At 39.9% G+C, this 22,612-nt stretch overlaps 1 protein-coding gene across 2 annotated transcripts in view; it reads left to right on the top strand.

Moving 5' to 3' along the window:
- The first annotated feature begins 1,315 nt into the window (after nucleotides 1-1,315).
- RDX (radixin) overlaps nucleotides 1,316-22,612 on the top strand; it is a 38,041-nt gene continuing 16,744 nt past the window's right edge. Inside the window, exons 1-3 of one of the 2 annotated variants that reach the window (XM_032099338.1) lie at nucleotides 1,316-1,519; nucleotides 9,600-9,671; nucleotides 18,449-18,532. In XM_032099338.1, coding sequence (XP_031955229.1) covers nucleotides 9,660-9,671; nucleotides 18,449-18,532 — 96 coding nt within the window. In that variant the 5' untranslated portion in view covers nucleotides 1,316-1,519; nucleotides 9,600-9,659. Of the gene's footprint in view, nucleotides 1,520-9,599; nucleotides 9,672-18,448; nucleotides 18,533-22,612 lie in introns of those variants that run through there. The other variant, XM_032099339.1, reaches the window with a different exon arrangement.

The raw sequence follows: 22,612 nt of genomic DNA, 5'->3' as shown, positions 1-22,612 counted from the left end.
GCTTTCCTCCTGTTCCCCTTCTCCCCACCTCCAATTCACCCTAGAGTGTTCATTTTATTCTTTTTGAGGCAGCTTTTAATTGAAAATTCCTCATAGTTCTTCCCCCAACCTCTCTTTATCAGACAGCCAGAGGGCAAGGTGTATTAATAGCAGCTGCATGACTCAAGAGTTGGTAGCTCAAGTGGATCCCTTTGCACTGAGCTTTGCTGTTTGGCCTCCCCGCTTGGGTTGCCGCTGAGCTCAGAGAGCACCTTCACTTCCTTGCAAACAAAAACAAACTGAGAAAGCACAGTGGGGGCTGGGATTGCCTCAACCTCTCTGTCCTTCAGAAGGATTCTCCTTACGGCTGTTTTCTTCTACATTCCCATTGGGATGGTATGTATATACATATATATAAAAGAAAATTAACAAAAAAAGGTGTGATCCCATCCATAAATCCACCAGCGTGACTCTTTCACACGACTGAGTGATGAAAAGAGAGAACGCCCATCGCTGCGATGATACGGAGCAGAGGAAGAGGGTCAGTGCTCTCCATTCAGACTGTATTCCATGCTCTTTCCCTGAAGGCATCCTTGTTCTCATGAGCCTTCACAGCTCGACCCTTCCCAACCCCCGGCTCACCACTCACCCCGCTCCTGCCCGCCGCACCCCGGGGCTGGTGGCATCGCCAGCTCTCAGCCACCCTATCTGGCTAGACACCCGGCCTCCCACCGCGCCCCGGAGCTCAAGCCTGCCAAAAATGCACTATGCCTGGCGGGGCTTTGGACAGAAAAAAACCCCCATGCCGCCAACTCCCCCTCTCTGGCTCGAGCCTTTACAGTGGTTTTCCTTTCCCGCCCACCCGGCCGCGCCGAACGGGAGCGCTCCTTCTCCTCATCCTCTCCTCACTCAAGCGAGCAGGGAGTTCCTGGAGGGCAGCTCTGCCGCTCAGCAGTTGCCACAGGCTCACATAACACGAGCAGGGCTGCGCTCGGGTGGGCTGCGCGGGGTCCCGGAGCACCGGCTCCGCCCGAGCGCGCAGAGAGGCGCAGAGCCCCGTGAGGAGAGGCCGCCGCTTCAGAAAGTGAGCGCCCGCCGCCGTCCCTTCCCGGGAACTCCGTCTCCCGCCCCCGCCGGGAGCCGCGGTCCCCGAGCCGTTCCCGCCCCTCACGGGAGCCCCTCGCGGCCGCCGCCCCCGCGCCCCTCCGGGCAGCGGCTTCGCGCCGCGCATGCCCGTCCGCCCGCGCCGCGCGTGCGCGCGCACTGCCTGCGCAGGAGCCGCATCTGATAGGGGGGAAAATCCGAACGGCGGCGGCGGCCGCCATATTGCGGAGCTGTCACAGCGCTCGCCGCGCTCCGCACCGCGTCCCCGGCGAGCAGCGCGGGGCGGCCCCGCTGCGCCTCCTGCCCCGCTGCGAGGGGGCGGCGGGGGGGACACACCGCCCCGCTAGGAGCAGAGAGCGCCGCGCCCCAAGCACCCTGCCCCGGGGGCTCGTCCCCCCCCCCTCCGCTCAGCGCCGCGGAGGGAGCGGAGTCCCAGGTAAGGCGGGGGCGCAGGGCGCTGAGGCGAGGGGCGTGCGGGCGGCTGCTGGCGGGGCCCCGGGGGGGCAGCACGGGGGCGGTACCTCGAGGCGTGAGCCTGCCCGCAGCCCTCGGTGGGCGGGGGGCACCAGGCGACTTGTTGCGGCCGAGGGAGCGCGGCACCGTGCCACTCTTGTTCGGGGCACCGCCCGGGACCGGGACCCGGCTCACCGACCCCCGGTTCGCCTGGCTCTGTCGGGGAGCCCCGGGAGCGCGCCCCTGGCGTGCCCGCTCAGCCTCCGCTGCATTATTCATGTCCCCGAGCAGCGCGGCTCGGGAGGTTATACCGTAGTAGACATGTGGCAGTCGGGTCGGGCCAGCGGAGTGCGGCGGTGTGGGAGAATAATAAGGAATTACTTCATAAACAAGTGCTGTGGAGCATCTGTTGCTGTCTATTGTTTTCGACAAATGCGCGTTTTTAAGAGTCCTTAAGTACTGACCGACGTAATGGGCGCAGCGGCCCTGAATGAGCCTTTGTGCATTGTTTTTTGAATGGATTAATGTTTTGTACAAGTCGTGGGCATTTGTAATTAACCTTGTCGCTTAAAGTTTAGCGCAGATAAGGGGTTTTAGTTTCAACTTTGTGGAGTTCACTTGTCTTTTGTCATTTTCTTAATCTGAACGCGAAAAAAAACCAACTTCTCTGGACTCTATGCCAACACAACTAATCACTTCAGTTGTAAGGTGCTATTAAGCTGTCTTTTCCAGTCTGTGTAACACCCTAGACAAGTATTTCGTGTTCCTCTTTCTGGTACAGGCTTTAAAAAATATTACATTTTTTAAACTGAGTTACAGGAGTGGCGTTTCTGACTTTTAAGTAATTCTGTCTTTGTGACCGGTTCGTGTCAGGCTTCAGATGTATCCCTGTATGTCACTCTGGTTTGTTTCCACCGGAGATGCCTGTCGCCGTGTCTGTGCCGCGGGAGCGTTTTGGGGATGCGTGTGCCTGCACAGCGCCTCGCACATTGAGAAGATTGTGGAAATGCGGTTGTCGCTGTCAGCTCCGGGTGCGTTGGCACAGCGCTGCTGGGCAACGTGTGCTTCCAGGGAAGATGTGGAGTTGGTGTACAGTAACATTATGGCTACTCTGATGAAGTTGTTTTTTAATCATTAAAGATGGGACAAGTAGTAACTGTTTATTGGATTATAGGACTTACCTCTATTGATCTATTGATTTAGCATAAGAGGGACTGTGAGAAAAATAAACTGCAAGTCAGTGCAATGTTCCCAGATAAGCAGCCTCCCAGCAAATGGCAATTGCAAGGCAGTGGCATATTTCCAAGCTTTGTACTGAAGCGACACAGTTGTTCTCTTAGGTTGGGAAACTGGAGAGCAAAAGTGAAACATCTTTAGAAAACGCATGAAAAAATGACATGGTGGGACATGTCTGGAGCTGTCCAGAGAGTTTTCATTGAGTGCTGACTCAAGGGAAAGGTGTAGAAGTGTGTGTAGAAATGACGAAAAGAGTTCTGCTTGGACTGTTTCTGCCATTGCAGTAGAGAGCGTTTCAGGGCTTGATGGTAATAGTACTGCCAGAAAAAGGTTGTTTCACAGAAAATTGGGCAAAGACATAAAGAGAGTAAGGATTTGGATCCACCTACGAGCTGCAAATCTAGGAGAGTAAGATGCGTAGATGTTATGATGTGAGAAGGCAGTTCCTGGCAAAGTTCCTTTCTCCTTTGCTAGGCTAGGTAAACGGCCTTTCTTCTTCAGCAGCCTTGCTCTGCTTTTTGAGAAGGGGTGCCTCTGTTGGCAGAGGTGAAGAGCAAAGTTGTTGAAGGCATTACGTTTTTCTGTTGGATGTGTTAAATGCATCAAAGCTGTCCTATCGCTTTGTATTGCATTACAAGTCTGTGGGAGTAGAGGAAAGGGAGGATTTTCAAGTTTGTAAATGTAAACAAAGCTTTATACAAACTTCTGAAGAAAGAACTGATTGTGGAAAGATACTGATCCATTAAAGCAGCACCCAGTGTATCCTGCATGCTCAGCGAGTTTACTCCAGAGCTGAAGGAGCCTGGGTAAACTCTTTCCTTTCAACACTGATGAACTGCATTTGTTGGCTAACTTTACCAATAGGCTAAATACTTAGCTGTACTTTGGATTTAAAAAGTATTTGTTTTCCTTTCTGCTTTAGGTATTTATTAATCACTCTGTGGAATGAAACGTTCAAGTCATGTTGTACAAAGAAAAAGAAATATGACATTGGCCCAAAAAGGCAGTTAATAATCTTTACACTATACCATTATAATTTAAGAACTCTAGCTAGTGCATATGGAGAATGATATGAGTGGCCAGTTCATGTTCATAAGTTTCCTTTATTTTATGGAATTAGTTGTAAGAGCCTTAACAGCATCCTTCAGAAAATAGAATACTTGACTTTGAGATGAGGTATACCCAAAATTCTGGGTATATGTCCTATTTCTTTGCTAACTGTATGCTTAGAAAAAGGATTATTGCACTTGGAAGCAACAGTACTTCCATCATTTTTGATGGCGCATCCAATGTACATGGTAAGATTGGCCATCCTATCATTGTAGGACTCCTCAGAATCTTAGAATTATTTCCCGTAGTGCAGTTGTGGGTACTTGAAGTTAAGATTACTAAACTTCATAAATGTTAACTGTATGTAAATTGTGTAGCATGTCTGAAACATTCCAGTTTATTAACTGCCAAAACTGCAAGTAGTGTGCAAATTCTTTGACTGGTATGTGTTGCTTTTAGTTGAATACTGTGTTGGCAACTGCCAGGTTTTCATTTCACTTCTGAAGTTCAAGAGCTCCAGTTTAGATGTACTTCACTCTTCAAAATGTATTTTCCTATAGATACATTGAATACCTAAGTTGTACGAGTTATATTGCAGTTATTTTTCAGAGATAGCAAGCCTGTTTTGGGGGTTTCAGAGAAAGGAGGGTTGGGGGAAATGGTGGTTTTAAGAAGGGAAAGATACAGTGCATAAAAAAAAAAGTTGGCATGTAAAACTCTGCATGTGATATCTGGCACTGGTCAAATCTCAATTTTTGCATGTTAGGTATAGAATTCAGCTCTTTCTTTCTTTCTTTTTTTTTTTTCCTGTGAGATAAATGGCTTGTTTTAGTTCCCCCCTGGTTTGCTTATATTGCAGACAGCTGTGTGGGCGGTCTTTCTGTCCGTCTGAAAAAAATGTATGCAGAAGTAAAGTCTGTGGCAAATGAACTTCTTTATTGGATTGCAGCAAGTGTGTCATTAGGGAGCTGTTAGTGTGAAAGATGATTGCCCTGCAGACATTCACAGACTGCTTTGGAGTAGAGAGCCATTTTTGTAGAAATCTGAGACCAGTTAGTCAGGTCCAATGGCCTGTGAGTTGCCTGTTGCTTCCCCTGCAAAGATCTAAAACTTTCATGTACCGCAAAAAATGGAATGGGATAAGACTTTGAAAAGAAAAAGTATACTATTTTTAAATAAGTTCCTGTTAATAAATGAGTGAGTTATATTGTTGTGGGTAAAGCTCTGTGGTCCCTGACATCTGTCTGTATTTAGGGAAATAGTTGGTAAACCTCTTGCTCAAGATTAGGAGCGCTGCTGCTGGAGAGGCTGCTTCTGAGAGAAGGCCCTGAGCTTTCTTAGGGCTTAGGATAGGGATCCTGCTTTTGAGTGTTGCATCTCTACCAGCCAAGTGTCCTGCTCGAGCCTTCTGCCTGCTATCCCGTCCTCACCTGACCTCAGACCCATGGCTGTGTTTATGAATGTTTCTTTTGAAAACAGCTGCTGCATAAATTATTTGGCAGAATTTTGGCATCAGGCATTTTATGCACCATCATTTTCTGAAGAAAGCTTTCATTGTCATCTTTCAACAATTGCTTTATTTGTTGCTTTCTGTGGCATAACTAGAAACATGGATGATACTGATTTAAAAACCTTAACTGCCTTGTAGTGAAATAAATTGAAATCACAGCTTTTCATTTCAAGCGAGTTCTTGATGTTCTGGATGACTTTTTTTATCTATTTGTGATGGAGCCTGCTGATACTTTTGGGTTTTTTTGGCCCAGAGTCCAGATTACTGCATATGTTCCTGAAGGTCCTGAGTGTTGTAGCAGTAGGAAGCCTGCAAAGTCACAATCCTGCTAATCCTGACTTGGAAGAGGGACCTTTAGGATTTTAAATGCCCAAGTGATGAGCCTTTATGCCTAGTAGGTCACAAGCTGGTTTCAGAATGCAGGAAGCAAACGGAATATCATTCGCAATCCCAGCTGATTGGGGTCTTTTTTGCTGTTGGTTTTTTTTCCCCCCACTATTTGCAATGCCATTTCCCATGGGTGTTAAGATAAAAGTAAGTCTAAGTAATTAGTTGCTTCAAAGTTAAAAATTTTGCATCTGCTAAATATAAGTTTATCTGGAAAGGCGTAAGTAGCAAAAGTGAACTGAATCCAGTAATAATAGTGGAGATACACAATATTTTGCCTGGCTGCAATTTTTCGTTTCTTTTGGCCTAATGTTTTCCTCATATTTGTTTTCTTTTTAATGTTAGCTGGTGCCAATAATTGAGAAAGATACGGTGATTTTCATTTTTTCTTCAGTGTTTATTTGATGTCAATATTTGGAGTTTTAAGATCTGTGAACTTCTTGATTTGTATATACATATAATAGTTACAATGTGTTCGTGTGAATGAACTGTTTCAAATTTGCACAACATTTTGGATATGAAAGCATAAAAAAGCCAGGCTGTTTTTTGTATTATATATAAAATGAAAACAATGGAAATAAATTCAGCATAGTTTGCTATAAATTTGTTTTTGGCTAAAAATGTTAAAAAATTTCTTTTTTTAAAGAGATATAGATTTTTTTTTTACTTTAGTGAAAAATACTACAAGCAAACACTTGAACAAAAAGATATGTGGGTTGCTGTTTGCACGTGTTTTCTATTGCTCATATACTGTGATAGTTTCTCGGACCCATGAGATCTGTGGGACTAACAGTGAGACTTCATTTTTATTGAGTTTTGCATAAGAGGATTCTTGCTTTTTGCTGATAACTTTGTTCTCTTGCATGCGAAAACATGTCTCCCAATTGTGTTTTGATGACATAGGATTAACCTGTAAAACTGTGTAGTCACATTTCTGATTTTAAAAGTTACCTTAAGGTTTTAAAGTACGTTTTCAAATAAATTGTTTATGGTTTGTTGATTGTATTATAACAAAGTGAGTAAATCCCAAAGCAAAAATCTGGGACATGTTTGTGAATGAATTTGTAGTGATAAAATATATGAGGGTATGACAGTCATTGTAGAAATTGCTAGACATGTTGTCTCTTAGAGGGACCTCAGAAAGTAATCGTTTGATAACACAGATCTTGGTCCTGTGCCATATGCTGTCATTGCTCTCCTGGAGACTGGGCTCCCTTATCAGTAATCTTACCATGCCCCTTCTCTTCAGTGCTTTGTAACTAAAGGCACAGGAAAGTAGCTGTGCTACTTTCTGTTCCTTTTGGTACTGTTGAGTTGGCATGCTTACAAAATGGTGGATGAGAATCTAATTTAGTTTTTGCATCGTTAATTAACTGAATGTAACTCTAGGGCTTCAATCTGCCTTCAGTTTTTCAATCACTGAGCCTCTGCTGTCAGAGGTGAGCACAGGGATTACTACAGCTCGGAATCTGTTAGCAGATATTAGAGCCAAGCTTGTTTTGGTTTCCGTTATTCCCTTGAATTTTTCCAAGGAGTGCATTAGGGTAAGAAGGGAAAAGAGGAGGCAGTCTCTTCTCTGAAAGGGAAACGTGCTGTTGAATTTTTATCAAAAGCCAGAGTTTATCAAAAGCCAATTTCTTTTTTCCTCCCCTGGAAGCATTTGTGGTTAAAAAAAAGGGGGGGAGAGGAATAGAGGAAAAGTGTATTCATTATGTTCAAAAATATATTTAACAGTATCTTAGAATAGTAGTCTTACTGCTGATGTCCAGGTGTTAGAAAGATAAATGACTTGTCAGTAGAATTGCCTTATTAAGGTTTAGGGCTTGACACTCTTCAGCCGTCTCAGACCCAGGGGGAAATTAGCAAAGTTTGGGAAGAAGGATGTTCCACTGATAGTGGGCACAGGGAATGCAGAATTCGTGAGCCACAAGGACGTTTCGCAGAACTCCCTAGATAAGGAAGAAACAAACAAAGCCAACTCAGCAACTGTGCTGAATCAGTTCCAAGTAGAGAAAAGGTAATTGTGGCAGGGGGAGACTGTGACCACAGCTTGGGGCCCATCGACTCCTGAAGTCCATGACTCAAGAGGGGAATGGCTGAGCGTGTTCACTGGTTGGCAGGAGAAGCAAGAGAATCATTGAACCAGTAGAAGGTAGAATGTTAATCAAGAAGAGAGCTATGTAACCTGTAGCAAAAAAAAGCATGATTTCATTTGCTGAAATGTATGAAAGGTGTAAAGTTTTGATGATTGGGGTGCCAACCTTTGGTGGGCTCCCACCCAGCTCTCTGCTCTGTGCAGAGCAGTACAGATAAATGGAAGTGCCTCAGCTCAGTGTGTAAATTGGCACTGCACATCAGGCAGTGAGCCTGCATATGGGACACGACTGATACTGTCCAGTTCTCTAGAGTATCTTCTGTAATTAGAAAATCTACTGGAATGTAATTGTCTTTAGGCTAGGCAAACAGTATTATTATACCTTTAGAGCTGGGCTAGATTAGTTATATCATAATGAATGTAACTTCAAGATAGTGTTTTAATGTTTTCAGGCTGATTTTTTGTTAAACGCAGTTTTGTTCCATGTCAGAATTAGGTCATTAGATCTCTTTTTCTGTTATCTTTAGTCTTAACATTTGTTTTCTTTACCAGCTAGCAACATTTATGCTTCTTAAATTCTGTTTTCATCCTTTATCTGTTTTTTCAGTCCCTCTTTTCAAACATATCTCTACAGATTAGAAGAAAAAAGAAAGTGCTAGTGCACCTTAAATTGCTGTGCAAATGTTTCTAATATTTAATGTATTTTTATTGCCAATAAGCAAGGAAAATTGACTTCTTTTGTATTTTTTATATAAAAATACTTTATTTTTTCCATTTTTCTTTATGAATGAAAAATCAGTTACACAAAAGCTTCGTTTTGATAACTGGATTGCTCTCAAGTATTCTGTTTTTCTCTTTCTTTTAAGCACTTCTGAAGATTTTATTCATCTGTTGCAGCTGTGGAGTTATAATACTGAAATCTCAGATTATTCTGACTAGCATGTCACACTCATTTTTCTTAGTTTAAGTGTAATTCCGGTTATTATTATTTTTGAGGGCAGTGCAGTCTTTGATGCTCCTTGCAAACCAGCAACAGGTCTAATTTGTGGAAGTCATTACTGTAAATATGTGCAAGAGGGTGACTAGCTGCTTGCTCTTTCTGAGTTAGAAGGAATAAAAAAGGAGGTAGGATGATATCTACCAATAACATTGCAAGCATATTTTTTTAGGGCATAAAAACTTTCTTGGAACTGAACACAATAGTGAATACTTTCATTACCATGTAGACATAACTTATAGCCTTCTGCTTAAAAAGAACAAAGCTCTGTTATTTTAAGCACAGCAGATTTTCTTCCTTTTTTTACTGTTGTGGTGTACTTGCATTTCTTTTCATTTGGAAAAAATGACTATCATTCCTTTGCTGAGAGAAACAAATGATTTTATAGCCAGGAAATACAGTTTTGATGCTTTAAGATTATGTTAGAGGGTTGTTTTTTTGTCTTCATGATGTTTCTTGTAAATAATGTTAGAGGTTTTTAATAGTAGATGATATATGATAGCAGAACCTTTAAAAAATTTGTAGCACTTGGGGAACTGTTGTCTCTATTGTAACATTACTGCTTAAATGTTCTACAAAAACTAGGAAGGATGTTACTGCTTCGAGGCCTGTAGATGCTGGCACTGGCTAAATTAGTTGCTCTTTCTATATGTCATCTGCTGAAAAGTGTATTTTGTACATGTAGAGCACTTCCTTACTTGTTTTGGAATTTGTACTATTTGCCATGATGTATATGAACTCAGTTTTGGTTAATTTAAAAACAACCCTTTTAATTTTGTTTTTGGCAGAACGGGGCAAAGAGTTTTTGGAAGATTTAAGTGGACAGGAGACTACAGAAAACAAGAAAAATGCCGAAACCAGTAAGTAGCAGGTTTATATTCATCTAAAATCTAGGAAAATTTTTACATTTTAGAGGGATAATCTTGGAACTGTTCCAGTTGTTTTGACTCTGCCCTTTCTAGATTTCGTAAGATTTGATTGTGTATGTTTGAAGTTGAGACAGTTTAGTACCAACGTGTGGAAAATAAGATCAAGAAAGCTTGGTACTGCAAGTTGCATGGAGGTTGGAAATGGGAGCAGTACTTGGGCCCATTTGGCTGGCAGGAGGAATGACTTTTCAGGAATTGTTGACTTTGAGATGAGCTGATTTACAGTGATTAATGGAGGCATAATTTGAGCCTGACTCAGTCAGTGTCTGTGAGAATCAGTGGAAGGGTTTGCTGTAGGATTTGGCAGGGGAAGACAGAACATGTGTAAAGTGTCTGCTCCAAGTTAGATAGTAGTTTTACCGTGGTAGAGGTTATCTCATAGAAAGTAAGTTTTGAAGGGAGGAAATAAGCAGTGTTTATGGTCTCCTGTTCCTCTCACTTCAGCTAAGATAAGGGTTCATCTACTTTCTATCCAGGGGGGAAAAAAATCTCCAACTTTTGTTTTGATAATAATTCTAGAAGTCTTTGAGGAGATAATTATTCAGTAGGTTAATTCTTTTTCTGTTGATGTAATATTTTTGGATTAGGATTTCATCTGCCATGTGTTAAATGACTTTTGCTTGTCTCTTTCACTTGTATCCAGTGAGCAAACCATTCAAGAAAGGGAACTGAATTGTCAGATTATTTCTACTCAACTCAGTTGGTTTATGTAATAGCCTTCAGGCTTTCTTTGTTTACTGATGTTTCATTTTGGTAGCAGATTAGGAGTGGGGCAGATCTATTGCTAAGAGTAAATGTGTCTATGTGCATGTGTATACACACATACATCCCTATACATAGATTTATAAAAGGTTTTTGCTATTAATCAGAAATTACCTGTGTAAATCATGTGTGTTGTGTGCCAGTATTTGGAACTGGTACAGCTTGATGAATATTTTGAGCGTGGGACTAAGGGTTTGAAGTTCTGTTCTGAGCTTTGCAGTTGGTCTGATGACTGACTGGCCATACCTTATTGTTTCTGTGATTTCTTCTTTACCTGCCAGTGGATTAGGGGCAGTATCTTGGTACTTTCTGCAGCTGGAAGTAGCTATCTGTATCCTGCTCACTTGTGACAGAAAGCTGCACTATAAAGGGCAGGAAAATGAATTGGCAGCATACTGTTTTCTGACCTGTTTGAGTTCTGGCTATGAGAATTGAGTACTGCCTTTGATAGAGCTTCTCAACTGGAAAACTGATTTAAGAATGAGGCAAAAAATCATTGTGAGCTCATGAGGTTTCTGAGGCCTTCAGCTCCATGCAGCTGGAGAGCCATGAAGCCACAGAGGTGGTGACTAGAAAAAAAAGGCCTGGGTGAGGTAACTTCTTTTTAAATTCTGGGATTGGAACCATGAAATTTAGGCAGGCAGGGTTCTCTCTATTTTAAGGACCAGAGAAAATTGAAGGAAATAAGAATTTTAGGGTTGTTCACAAGGAAAGCAATATCTGTAGAACTGAGATTGCAGTGGTGTTGAAAGAGCGCACAGTCCACCCTAATAATGGATATTAGCTACCAGGTCTTGTGGCAGAAGCTGGCCTTGTGGCAAAGATAATTTTTTTCTAAGGGTCTTTTTTTAAAGAGTTCATGTATCTCTTGATGATGCAGGTGCATGTGAGATCTTAGAAGGAAGCGAAGTCAAAGGAGCCATTATAAATGATATTAAATTGATTACATTTCTCAATGTCTTCCTGTAAACTGCGGGTTGCTGTAATTATAGTTGGTAATCAGGGAATGAAGAAGTAGCACACTTGCCAAAGGTTAAGTAGTATTACCTATAAAAATCAAACCTTAGATTTTGTTCTGGTTGCTTCTTAAATGATAGATGGCTTTGGAGCTCTCCTTCCCCTTCCCCTCTTTTTTTTTTCCTTCTTTCTTCTTTGGAGACTGAGGCTTAAGAGCCTAGCCACAGTTATGTTTGATAAATCCGACATTGTTCTTTGAAGAGTCTTGCTGTTCTGCTCAGATTTGATAGTACTGGACAGTAGGAGGTCTCTTGCTATGGATATTTACTGTAGCTCTTGGGAGTTGTCTTTATGGACAATCTGCAATAACCAAATGTACTTCTAGTCCAGAAACTATTTATGCTTTAACTCCTTGTTGCTTATTTTTGACAGCTGTTGCAATAACAGAGTCAGTGTTCTGTACCTTTATTGCTGGAAATCATTAAACCTGGAAATGAATGAAATAATCATGGGTAAGAGCTAAGAAAACCCAGTTAACATAACTGGTGAGATTTTTGACAGTGTTATTTTGTCTCTCTTCTGTATTACTGTGACCTATTTAGTTTTTTTTTTTTTTTTTCCAGACTCTGCCATAATGATCCAATTGATAGTTTTCAGAAGGTCTGGTAGTCTTGTAAATATGTAAACTTGTGCAGTATAAGTAAATTCTTCATGTGTTTTTTGGGATGAATTTTTTTGTTCAGAAAATAAATAAATAAATAGATCAGTTTAAATGGAATCAGTACATACTGAACTGCGGAAAAGGCAATTAAATAGATTTGGTTTCACTTTTTTTTGGTTTCATGTTGAAAAGTTATGTAGTATTCCAGGCAAAATTAAGTAAATGAAAACCGGTAGAAGGTCTTGGCGTATTGGAATTTTTGAGCAAAGAACTTCCATTTTTCCTGGAAGTCTCAGTCTAAAGTAAATTTCATGCCACTGTGAGTGATTCTTATACACGGTAGTACAAGGTCATGTGTTTGGGATTTTCTCTCTTAGAGGCCAGTAGGTTAAATAGCTTGGGTGAAGAGGCTGTTTTGAAAGGGTAAAAGCAACTTTAGTATATTGTCCTGAGATAGTAAGGCAATATGTGTCTGAAAAATATACATAATTGAAACATTTTCTTGTTTGATTGCTTCAGTAGAAAGTCTGTTCCTTCACTTTGGCTGGGTTTGTGACAAAGTGGCTTTCCAGTTTTTCGAGCTGTTACTCGGCATCTACTCTACTTTTAAAACCAAATAGTTTGTTTTTAAAAGAGACTTACTATTCTCAGTTCTACCTAGCACTGTGAATTTTAGTTTCATTTAACATGTTGTGGTCTGATTTTATCTGAATAAAACTGATGACTTCTTTGTTTAATTACATCTTTCCTGCTCTAATCAAAATTTGAGCTGTTAATAGGGCTGTTCTCAGTGTGCTTAGTTCTCGTCTTCCTGAAGAACAGAATATTTGTTGACTCTTATTTTCTGTGCTTTCTTCCTAAAAGAATATATACAAAATGTTTCTCAGCTGTATGGCATTCTCACAGATCTGCACCGAAAATAGAAACATAGAAGCTAAAATTAGACATCGTGGGTTATGTAACTGTTAATCATTTCATAGGCTAAGAAGATTGAATTTAATTGACTGAAATATTGCATTTATATTTACACTTATAGGGTGTAGAAGGAGTTAAATTATCATCTGCTTTTGGTGGTAATTTGCAGCACTTTTGTACAAGACTGTAAGGCATGAGAGAAAGAAAGCATTACACTGGGGAATAACAGAGATAGATATCAAAGTTACTAAGACTAAAAAGGATATTTTTTTTTAGATTTATTCCACATTTTATGGTATTGTGTATTCAGAAGGAGTAAATAACAGATTCTGGAATAATATGGTGGTTTAAAGCTCTAATATTTGGAAGATCAATCTAATTTCTGTAAGGTGGTTGAATTGAAATAGCGTATAAATTTTTTTTACTACAGTGGTGTTACACAGGAAAATCTTTGAGTCTGTGTAATGCAGTATTTGAATTATGGCTTGAATTCATGATTTATTTCTGTAGTATAGACAGACAACTGATGTCAGTTTGGAGGACTGCTTTCTTTTGATTTATCTATTAGTAAAATCTGTCTGACATTATTCTGTAGCCTTCTGTTCCTAATGCTGTTTAATCCTTACCTTTTTACCTTATCGTCTTCATAAAGTTTTTTCTTTCATCTCTTCCTATATCTACTTTGATGTTGGTACGCAGGGAGTGCTGTGTGTTTATGCAGTCTGTAAAGCAGTGGGACTAATATACTGCTGCTCTTAACACAGTTTAATATGCAAACTTGAGATAGTAAATGGCTGAACCAGTGTGAGGAAGCTCTTTGAACAAACTTTTTTTTGCCATATGTAATTTTTTTATGAATCAGACTGGTTTTTGTGGCTTTTACAAATTACTAATTTGTATTGCATTTATTGAACCAAAGCAAAACCTCTGGAAACCACTTCCATGTTTTTTTAAATGGCGTTTTAAGTTTTGGTACCTACGCAGTTTTGGAGTTCATGATGAAAGCTGAAGTGCCGTAACTAGTATCTGCAAAGGATGGCTGAAGTACAGTAATAGAAAGTGTTAGATTATTAAGATTACAGCCAGGTTTTGTGCATGTTCCGTGGACTGTATCTGTTTGAGGAGAGGTTCAAAGGTTAATGTGGTGATGTTGTAATATTCCCTTAAATTGTGGAGGGTTGAAGATAGGTACTACAGGAAAATGTAGAATTTCACCTAAAGGTGAAAGAATGCAATACAAATATAATTCCCTTCTGAAGTACATGCTTTGATTAAGTGCACATTGATGTTTGTTGTTCCGGATACATTCATTGACTGTACTCTTTATTGGTTTTGGTAAGTTATTTAATAGATAATTTGTGGTAGAACTTTTTTTATAAATACTATTTTGTGAGCTGTGGCAAATATCCTCATAACGCATTAGCAACATTTGTTATCAAAACATCAGTTGCTCCCTTGGCAAAGAATAATCAACACGTAGTTCTTCAGAGTGTGTTCTTCCCTTTCCTTTGGCTGTGTTTAATCATTCTGAAGCCAGTCTGGTAAAATACAGATAAACTCAGACTGCTGCTGATGCCAAGGACCTGGATAAGCTCAAGAAGTGGGCCAGTGTGAACCTTGTGAGGTTCAACAAGACCCAAGTACAAGTTGCTGCACCTTGGTTGTGGCATCCCACAGTGTCAACACGGGCTGGGGGATGAACAGATTGAGAGCAGCCCTGTGAGAAGGACTTGGGGGTGCTGGTGGATGAGAGGCTGGACATGACCCAGCCATGTGCCCTCACAGCCCAGAGAGCCAGAGGTGTCCTGGGCTGCATCCAAAGCAGCGTGGGCAGCAGGGCCAGGGAGGGGATTCTGCCCCTCTGCTCTGCTCTGGTGAGACCCCACCTGCAGTGCTGCATCCAGCTCTGGGGTCCCAGCACAGGAGGTGCAGGAAATGAAGGAAATGGTGGTGTTGAAACAGGTCTAGAGGAGAATCATAAAAATGGTTCTCAGAATGGAGCATCCCCTCCTGTGAAGAAAGGCTGAGAGTTGGGGTTGTTCAGCCAGGGGAAGAGAAAGGTGCCAGGAGACCTTATTGTGACCTTTCAGTACTTAAAGGGGGCATATAAGAAAGGTGGGGATAAACTTTTTATCAGGGCCTGTTGCAATAGGACAAGGGTAATGGTTTCAAACTAAAAGGATATAGATTCAAACCAGATATAAGTAAGAAAATTTTTATGATGAAGGTGAAACACTAACAGTTGCCCAGGGAGGTGGTGGATGTGCCATCCTTGGGAGCATTCAAGGTCAGGTTGAATGGGTCTCTGGGCAACCTGATGTAGTGGAAGCTGTTCCTGCTCATTGCAGGGGGATTGAACTAGATCTTTAAAGGTCCCTTCCAAGCCAAACTACTCTGTGATTCTATTTAATATACAGACTTGAGATAGTAATTGGTTGAACTGGTGTGAAGAAGAGAGCTGTGTGGACATTACAAAGATGTGGGATCCTGGTGAGAGCAAGTTTGAAAAGCGGGCATTGAATGGATCATGTGATATGTGTAGTGGTAGCCTTCCAACCCTTGCTACAGGAAACCTTTATGCATTTCTCTTGTCACCACTGCAAGAGCTCCTTCCTGTTTCTCTATTTGTGTGGTAAAGTTGGTTCAGATTAGTGCCTGTCCTTGTAATTTGTGGTACAGATAATTTCCCCTGTCACCAATGTCATGTAAAGAGAATTGCTTCAAAGTAGCGGGATACTCAACAGCAGGTTACAAGAGTGACCATTGCTGAAGTTCCTGAGCCTTCTTTCTCTGCCTGTGTTTTCTCAGTTCCCTGCCTTATTTATGAAGTGGAAACTTCCCCCATGACTCTTGTTAATGCAGTTTGCTAGCTTTATTTTACAGACAATTCACCTGGTACCAGAGGTTTGATTTTTGTTGAGAGAGTGCTGTGTGATCAAGGTTTAAATTAGATAAGTAGGCCTTTGGGGCTCTGCAGGTTTTGACAAAAATAACTTTCTTATTTTCCATGCCCAGATATAATTGAAGTTGTGAAACAATGTTACAAGTTTGCAGAAGTGTGGTATTTATATGCAAAAAAAATTAAGTCTGTCCGAGTGCCTTCAGACAGAAAATGAAGTGTAGTGTTAACTTTGTAAGTCTCTTCTTAAATAGTTCATATCACAAAGGTAATGTTTTAATGTTGTCATCATTTAATTTGCAACTTTATTATTAGAACTGAATGTAAGTATTAATTAGCAGTTGAGTGATCTGTTAATTTGAAGTTCAAAGATAAACAGGAATGCTACAGGCTTAAGCAGTTACTGTAATGTGTGTAAGTGGCCAGGTACTCTTAATGTCTGTTTGTACCTATTGCAGGTGTAGAAGCTGTGTACTCTTAAAGCACAGATTTTTTTGGGGGACAGTAACATCCAGAAGCAAACAGAATTCAGAGAATTGAGTTTGCCTCTGTATTACAGCTATTATTTTACTGTTTGGATATTCTAGTTCTCGTGAAGGATAAACTCTCAGGTAGTAATTCTTGCATTTGTACAAGATGACATTTGTTGTAAGGATATTTATATAAGAAGTTTCTGCTGCATGCTGCTGCAATTAGTTGAACTTGCTGTGCTTTGTAGATCTTCTGTGATGCTTCTTGTTTTGGTGATGGTGCTGTTATATAACAGAGCACTTTGGCATTTAATAAAATTATTTTTTAGCCTTATTCTTTGTGACTTGCTTACTTGTAACTGCCCTAAAGAAGGCTTCATTTTATTAAATAGAAAAACTGCTTTAAAAAATTAAATTTTTGTAATTAGGGGGCAATCCCCTTAAACTAGTGCAACTGACAGTGAGTTAGACCTGCCATTTAAAATTCGTTCTTTTGCTAGAGGAATTCTGTTCTATAAGGGTTTATTTTTCTTCTCTTGAAATGGACAGTCTGAGAGAATCTACAGAAAACATCTTTTTCCCTCTTCCTGACATACACCCTCTAACCCTCTATTTCTTTTTTTTTTTTTTTTTTGCAATACAATGAAACTGTCTTTTACTCCAAAGTCTTCAACTCTTGTTCTTTATCAGTGTTTGCACACACAGTAAAGTTGGCTAAGCCCCTTCTATCATTCTTGTTTGCAAGTCTATAACCTAGAGGTCCTCGGGCTACAGCTACTCTTGTCTTGTATATGCCCTCCGTGCCCAAAGTTGTTTACCTTAACACTACAGGGAGCAGTGATCAAGCTTCACCTGTTGCATGAGGACAGACTGCTCTGCAGTTTTCTTTTCCCCACCTTAGGTCTCCCTTCTGTGTTTTGTCTTGTCTTTTCCAGACACTCACTTCTCAGAGTATTCCACCTGGTGGCAAAATTAGGAAAATAGCCAATGGAAATGGTTTGCACATTCATAGATCAAGTAGTGTAAGAATCTGTAATACAAGTCCTAATTCCTGTTCCCTTTTTTATAGTAGAGAGAAATTGGAATAGATCTGTGTGAGTTTGGTTTTTTTGCATTTATAGAAAAGTATATTTGACTTTTATATTCCTATGCACTAAAGATAAATAAAATGTGATACCCTGGCAGTAGGGCTGTAGGACCGTTCTAACACTGAGAAGACAGTGCTGTGCATTTAATACTTTGTTCTGTCTCATGGAAATTCTCACTTCTGTATGTACCAGCTAAAGAGAAATTGGAGAAGACTGTTGTACTTCCAAGTAAGGCTTCCAGATATCTCCTGCAATATTTGACTTCTTGTTTTATAAGAAGTAAACCCAGTGATTGTCAACAGTCATCTGGGAAATGGTCTTCCCTTTCAGAAGAAGGAAGTTCATTGAATGGTGGCGATTCTTTAGTCTTGTAGTAAGGGAGTTGAAGGGGGTTGGTACTAAGGAGAGCTGACTTCTATACTTTTTCCTACCATTGATGAAAACCTGCTACTAGTCTGTCCTGAGATGTACAAGCTCTAGTCCTAAATACTTTGACCACCAAACCATTTGATTTTAGAAATGGCAAGCAGGAGGCTGCTTGTCTTATATTGCTAGGCATAAATACCTTAAAATGATATATGCGTGACCAAGAACTTTTTCTTTTGCATGCATTTGGGAAGGCCTCTGAAAGATAGTGCCCAGTAGCTGAGTATCCCAGTGTTCTTCAGCTGTTCAGTAGTGATGTCAGCTATCCCAGTAAATTTATTTTGAACTTTGTTCTCTAGTTTAACCTTCCAACCTACTGGTAAATACTATCCTGATTATGCTTTTGTACTAAATAGAAGATGAGAATTTTTTCAGATTCAAATTTTCTGATTTTCTTACTGCTATGTTCTGTGTGTAAACAAGACCGTTAAAATTGTTGAACTTACTTATTGTTTCTTACAGGCTGGTCACAGGATGTAGAAGCATTACACTGTTACAGTATGATTTAAATATTTCCTTATGTTCTGTAGATCAATGTCAGAGTAACCACAATGGATGCAGAGTTGGAATTTGCCATCCAGCCCAATACAACAGGCAAGCAGCTCTTTGATCAGGTAACTTATATGTCTCTATGTATATATGAGTACAAAGACATAAGAGTATTGTGGTTATTAAGGCATAGTCTGAAAAAGTGGTAGTGTTCTCATGTACAGATTGTTTTTCCTTACATTATCTAAGCTATGCTCTGAGTTAGTGTGAATTTCCTCATTACTTCTCATGGAATGTATTGAATTCATAGACAACTCTGTAAATACGTTACCAGTGAGGCTTCAGAGAAATCGTGTATAGAACTGCTTTGATATTGTGTTTATGTCTAATAATATTATAGTTGCTACTGCAATATAGTTGTTAGAACTGCATGTATTAGAAATATGCATGTAACAGTAAGTTCATTAATGAAAGCTAACACAATTGTTTTCCAGCAATGGATGCTGTAAGATGGTTTTTCACTTCCCAAATGTTAGAACTAAATAATGTTGTTCTGTGAACCAGTTTGGAATTTACATTAAAAAAAAGGAAAGGAAAAAAGCCAAAGAATAGTTGAAAATGATGACCTTAATGTGCTTATGGATTGCAGACCTATCAGAGCTGCATACTCTCACTTGATGGTGTGCCTGCTGTACATCAGTCAAATGGACAAAGTGAACAATTTCTTAAAAAGGGTTGTTCTTGCACTCACGTGGTGTTAGTCATCAGAATCTTGAAATAAGTTTTTGATCTGTGTTGTGGAGTGTTACAGGAAAACGCTAAGAATAGAATCTTGTCAATGTGTTGTGTCATTTTCCAACAATATACCAATAAATGTGTTTTATTATCTAGATTCAAGATGTATGTGTTTATTTAGGAAATGTGGAAGTATCTGAAATTACTCTTCAAAATAGTTTAAGTAGATCAACAGTTATGTCTAGTAGTTGTTTCTGTCCATTCCACTATAGATGCTTGAAGTATGTAATGAAAAGTACTAAGAGAAAGTAACACATTGAAAGAGTTCTTTAAACTTTTAGTTGACCTTTTAGAGTCAATTAAATGTCTTATTATATAAATTGAAAAGAAGAGAATGTTTATTGTTTTAACACTGAACTTCTTTTCTTAGATAAATGAAATTGCCCATGCAATTTTTCTTTTGAAATGACTGACTCTTAACACTTACTGCCTGCCCTTTTCTCTAACATCAGTAGCAGTGTTTCTTCAGCCCCTACAAAGGAATAAACTTCATGACTCTTAAAAAGACTTCTTCTAAGAAGGGGCTGTCTTGCTTTTTGTCTAACCAACATCACCATCAAATAAAACTACGGTATTCTGTGGCATAGAAGGTTCAAGCTGTTACTTGTCTTTTGCCAGTCTTTGCTATCTTCTGCCATGCACTGTTGGGTGGGGTGACATTCTGCTGTGTAATGTCTTGTGCCCAGGTAATCACGTTCATCCAAGTTGGGGCATTTGCAAACACGGAACAAAGATACAGTTCTGAATTTGTTGTCATGCTCTCTCCTTTGTTCCTCAGTTCTCTGTGTGGTGTTTTGACATCTCACCAGCTCTTACTTCTGGAGTTTTAAATTGAAAAAAATTTAGGTCAAGAAAAATCAACCCGAATAGTTGTGTATGAGAAACATTTTCAGCCTGATCTTAAATTCATGTGTGAGTTCCACAGTGTAACATCAAAAGCTGAACTGTATTGTGAAACCAGCATGAAATTTTCAGACAAAAAGTTATCCTGTTTCTCTATAGAAAGAGAGTTGAATAGTACTGTTATTGAAAGGATTGGCCTTCAAGGTTTATGCAGAAGTGGTGGACGTGGCAAGCACGTTGGTTATTCCTTGCAGAAAATAACCTCTCCATGAATTCAGCTGTTATCTAGTGCTGCTCTACATTTTTGGTGAACAACCTTTCAACCTTTTATCAGCCGGTGTTCTTTTAAGCTTTTAATTGGTGTTTTCTAGAGTTGTTGATTTGTTTCCCATTCCATATGTGTGTTCTCATCTTTGTCTGCTAGCAGACAAGAATTCAGCGTTTGAAATATGTGGTTTTCTCTTTTCTGTTGTCAAACTCAGTAAACTTCTTATTTATTGCACAAGCTTTTTTTTTTATTATTACTTGCATTTCAGAAGGTGTTCTAACATACCTGTCATTGGTCCCTCTGTCTATCCTGTCAGTGGTCAGAAGAGGCAAGAGGGGATCTCTCTTCCTGTAGTCAACCAGTTAAGCATCTATAGCTTTCCTAGGAGAGGAAGAACCCTGTGGGGGATATGTTTCCACACACTGGTGGTAATCATGGGGGGTTGTTCTGTTGTGTTAGCACTGTGCATTAGTAGCTTTTGGTTCACTGTAGTTGCCATTAAAGAATGTGAGGTTTGTCTCCTTTATTTTGTGTTGTACCCCACTGTCCCTTCCAGATGCCTCCAAAGCCTTCTTTACAGTCTTTCGGAAGGTGACTGTTTTGAAATCCTTGTTAGGTTGTCTTTGTGTATGTTGTGATTTGCCCAAACATATATTGTTCAGATTGCTTTTTTTCTCCAAGAAGTTTTTATTGCCTATAAATAGTTAAGTTGTAGGATGTGATGGTGGATAAATCTGTTTTACAGATGTGATGAACACTTGCTTGAAGCTACTTAATGGAAGCTTTTAGCCAGAATCAAACTCCTAAGTTTTTCATTCTCTATTTACTTTTCATATCATGCTACTGCAGTGCATAGGTGCATGCATTATCTTGGTACAAAGTTTCAGAAAGGTTTTTTTTCTTTCCTTTGAGATGCGAGGCAGTGTAGGCAATGCTTGTTCCTTATTTATGGATTCTGCTGGTTTGAGTGTTGATTTTGCAAACTTGTGTAGCTCTGCTTTGCTGTATCTGTATTTAAATCATGTGCATCTCAGGGGCCATAGTTAGTGGGTCGAGAGCAAAAAGTTGACATGAGCATAAGCGCTTGTCTCCTTATGCCTTGCAGGCAGGGCTGTTCAACATCTGCAGTTCTTTGCAGCTCAGAGAGCTGATAAGGTACAAGGGCTCAGCTTGGACAGCTGCTAAGTAAAGAGCATTCTCACTCATCTGATAAAGCCATAAGTAGTTTGATCAGCATTATATAGGAGGTCTGTGCCAAAAGAAACAGCAGGTCTGAAATTTTTTTATTTGGGACACCAAATTTAATGTTACTTGGTACCATACTAGTAACATATACCTGTTCTTACCATCTCTTACGTTCTAAAGTACGTGATGTGGGAATTCTAGAGGAAATAATCATGTTCACTAAAAACATCAATCAGGTTGGATCCACAAACATTGTCCATTTTGTGCTTTGGACCTTGAAGGTGAATGGATAGAGGAAGAAAAAAGGTGCGAATGGTTGTTAATGATTATGCAAATATGCAAGGCAGCAGAAGTAAGTTTGCGTAGTTATCTTATGACGTTTTCTAATTTTCAAAATCTTAATTTTGCAACCCAATAGTACTACTTTAAAATGGAGGAGGATCTATGTGTAAAATTCTATTTACTTCACATGCATCTGAATGCTTCCATAAAACAGCCTTCAGTAAAGCAGCTTGGCACCATGGTCCAACCTGAGGACATATGTAAGTACTACCATACATGATCTTTGGAGCCAGAGTTTGCAGTCATTTAATAATCTTTGCTGGACCTTTCTGATTAATTGCTTATTGAATCCACATGTGCTTTTGCTGTGCAAAAGACTTGTAAAATAGTTCCACAGTTACACTTTTACTGAGTATAATGATTCTTTTTGTTTGCTTGCTTCGAGCCTGCTATGTCATGATTTCTGTTGATTCTCTTCTTACACTATGAGAAATTATGAATGATCATTCCCTATTTTCCTTCTACATGCCATGCAAGTTTTATAGACCTGTATCATATCTTTCCGTATTTCGGTCAGTAGCCCTAGTTCTTATCTTAGCTACGCAGAAAATGTTCCAAGTCACTGATCACTTTTCAACATTTCTTAAACATTTCCAGTGCTGCAGCATCCTTTTTTATTAGTTGATGTCACCGTTCCTTATGTAGAATTAGAGATTTGTGAATCCCTTACATGTGTATAGTAATGTAATAGCTTTCTTGCCTTTTTGCTTTACAACTATAACTTTGCTCACATAATTTAAATTGTTGTCTTTTATGTACAGTGTTTTGCTTT

This window comes from Corvus moneduloides, chromosome 2, assembly GCF_009650955.1.
Source record: "Corvus moneduloides isolate bCorMon1 chromosome 2, bCorMon1.pri, whole genome shotgun sequence".
Taxonomy (NCBI): Eukaryota; Metazoa; Chordata; class Aves; order Passeriformes; family Corvidae; genus Corvus; species Corvus moneduloides.
This window is presented reverse-complemented; position numbering and strand designations above follow the sequence as displayed.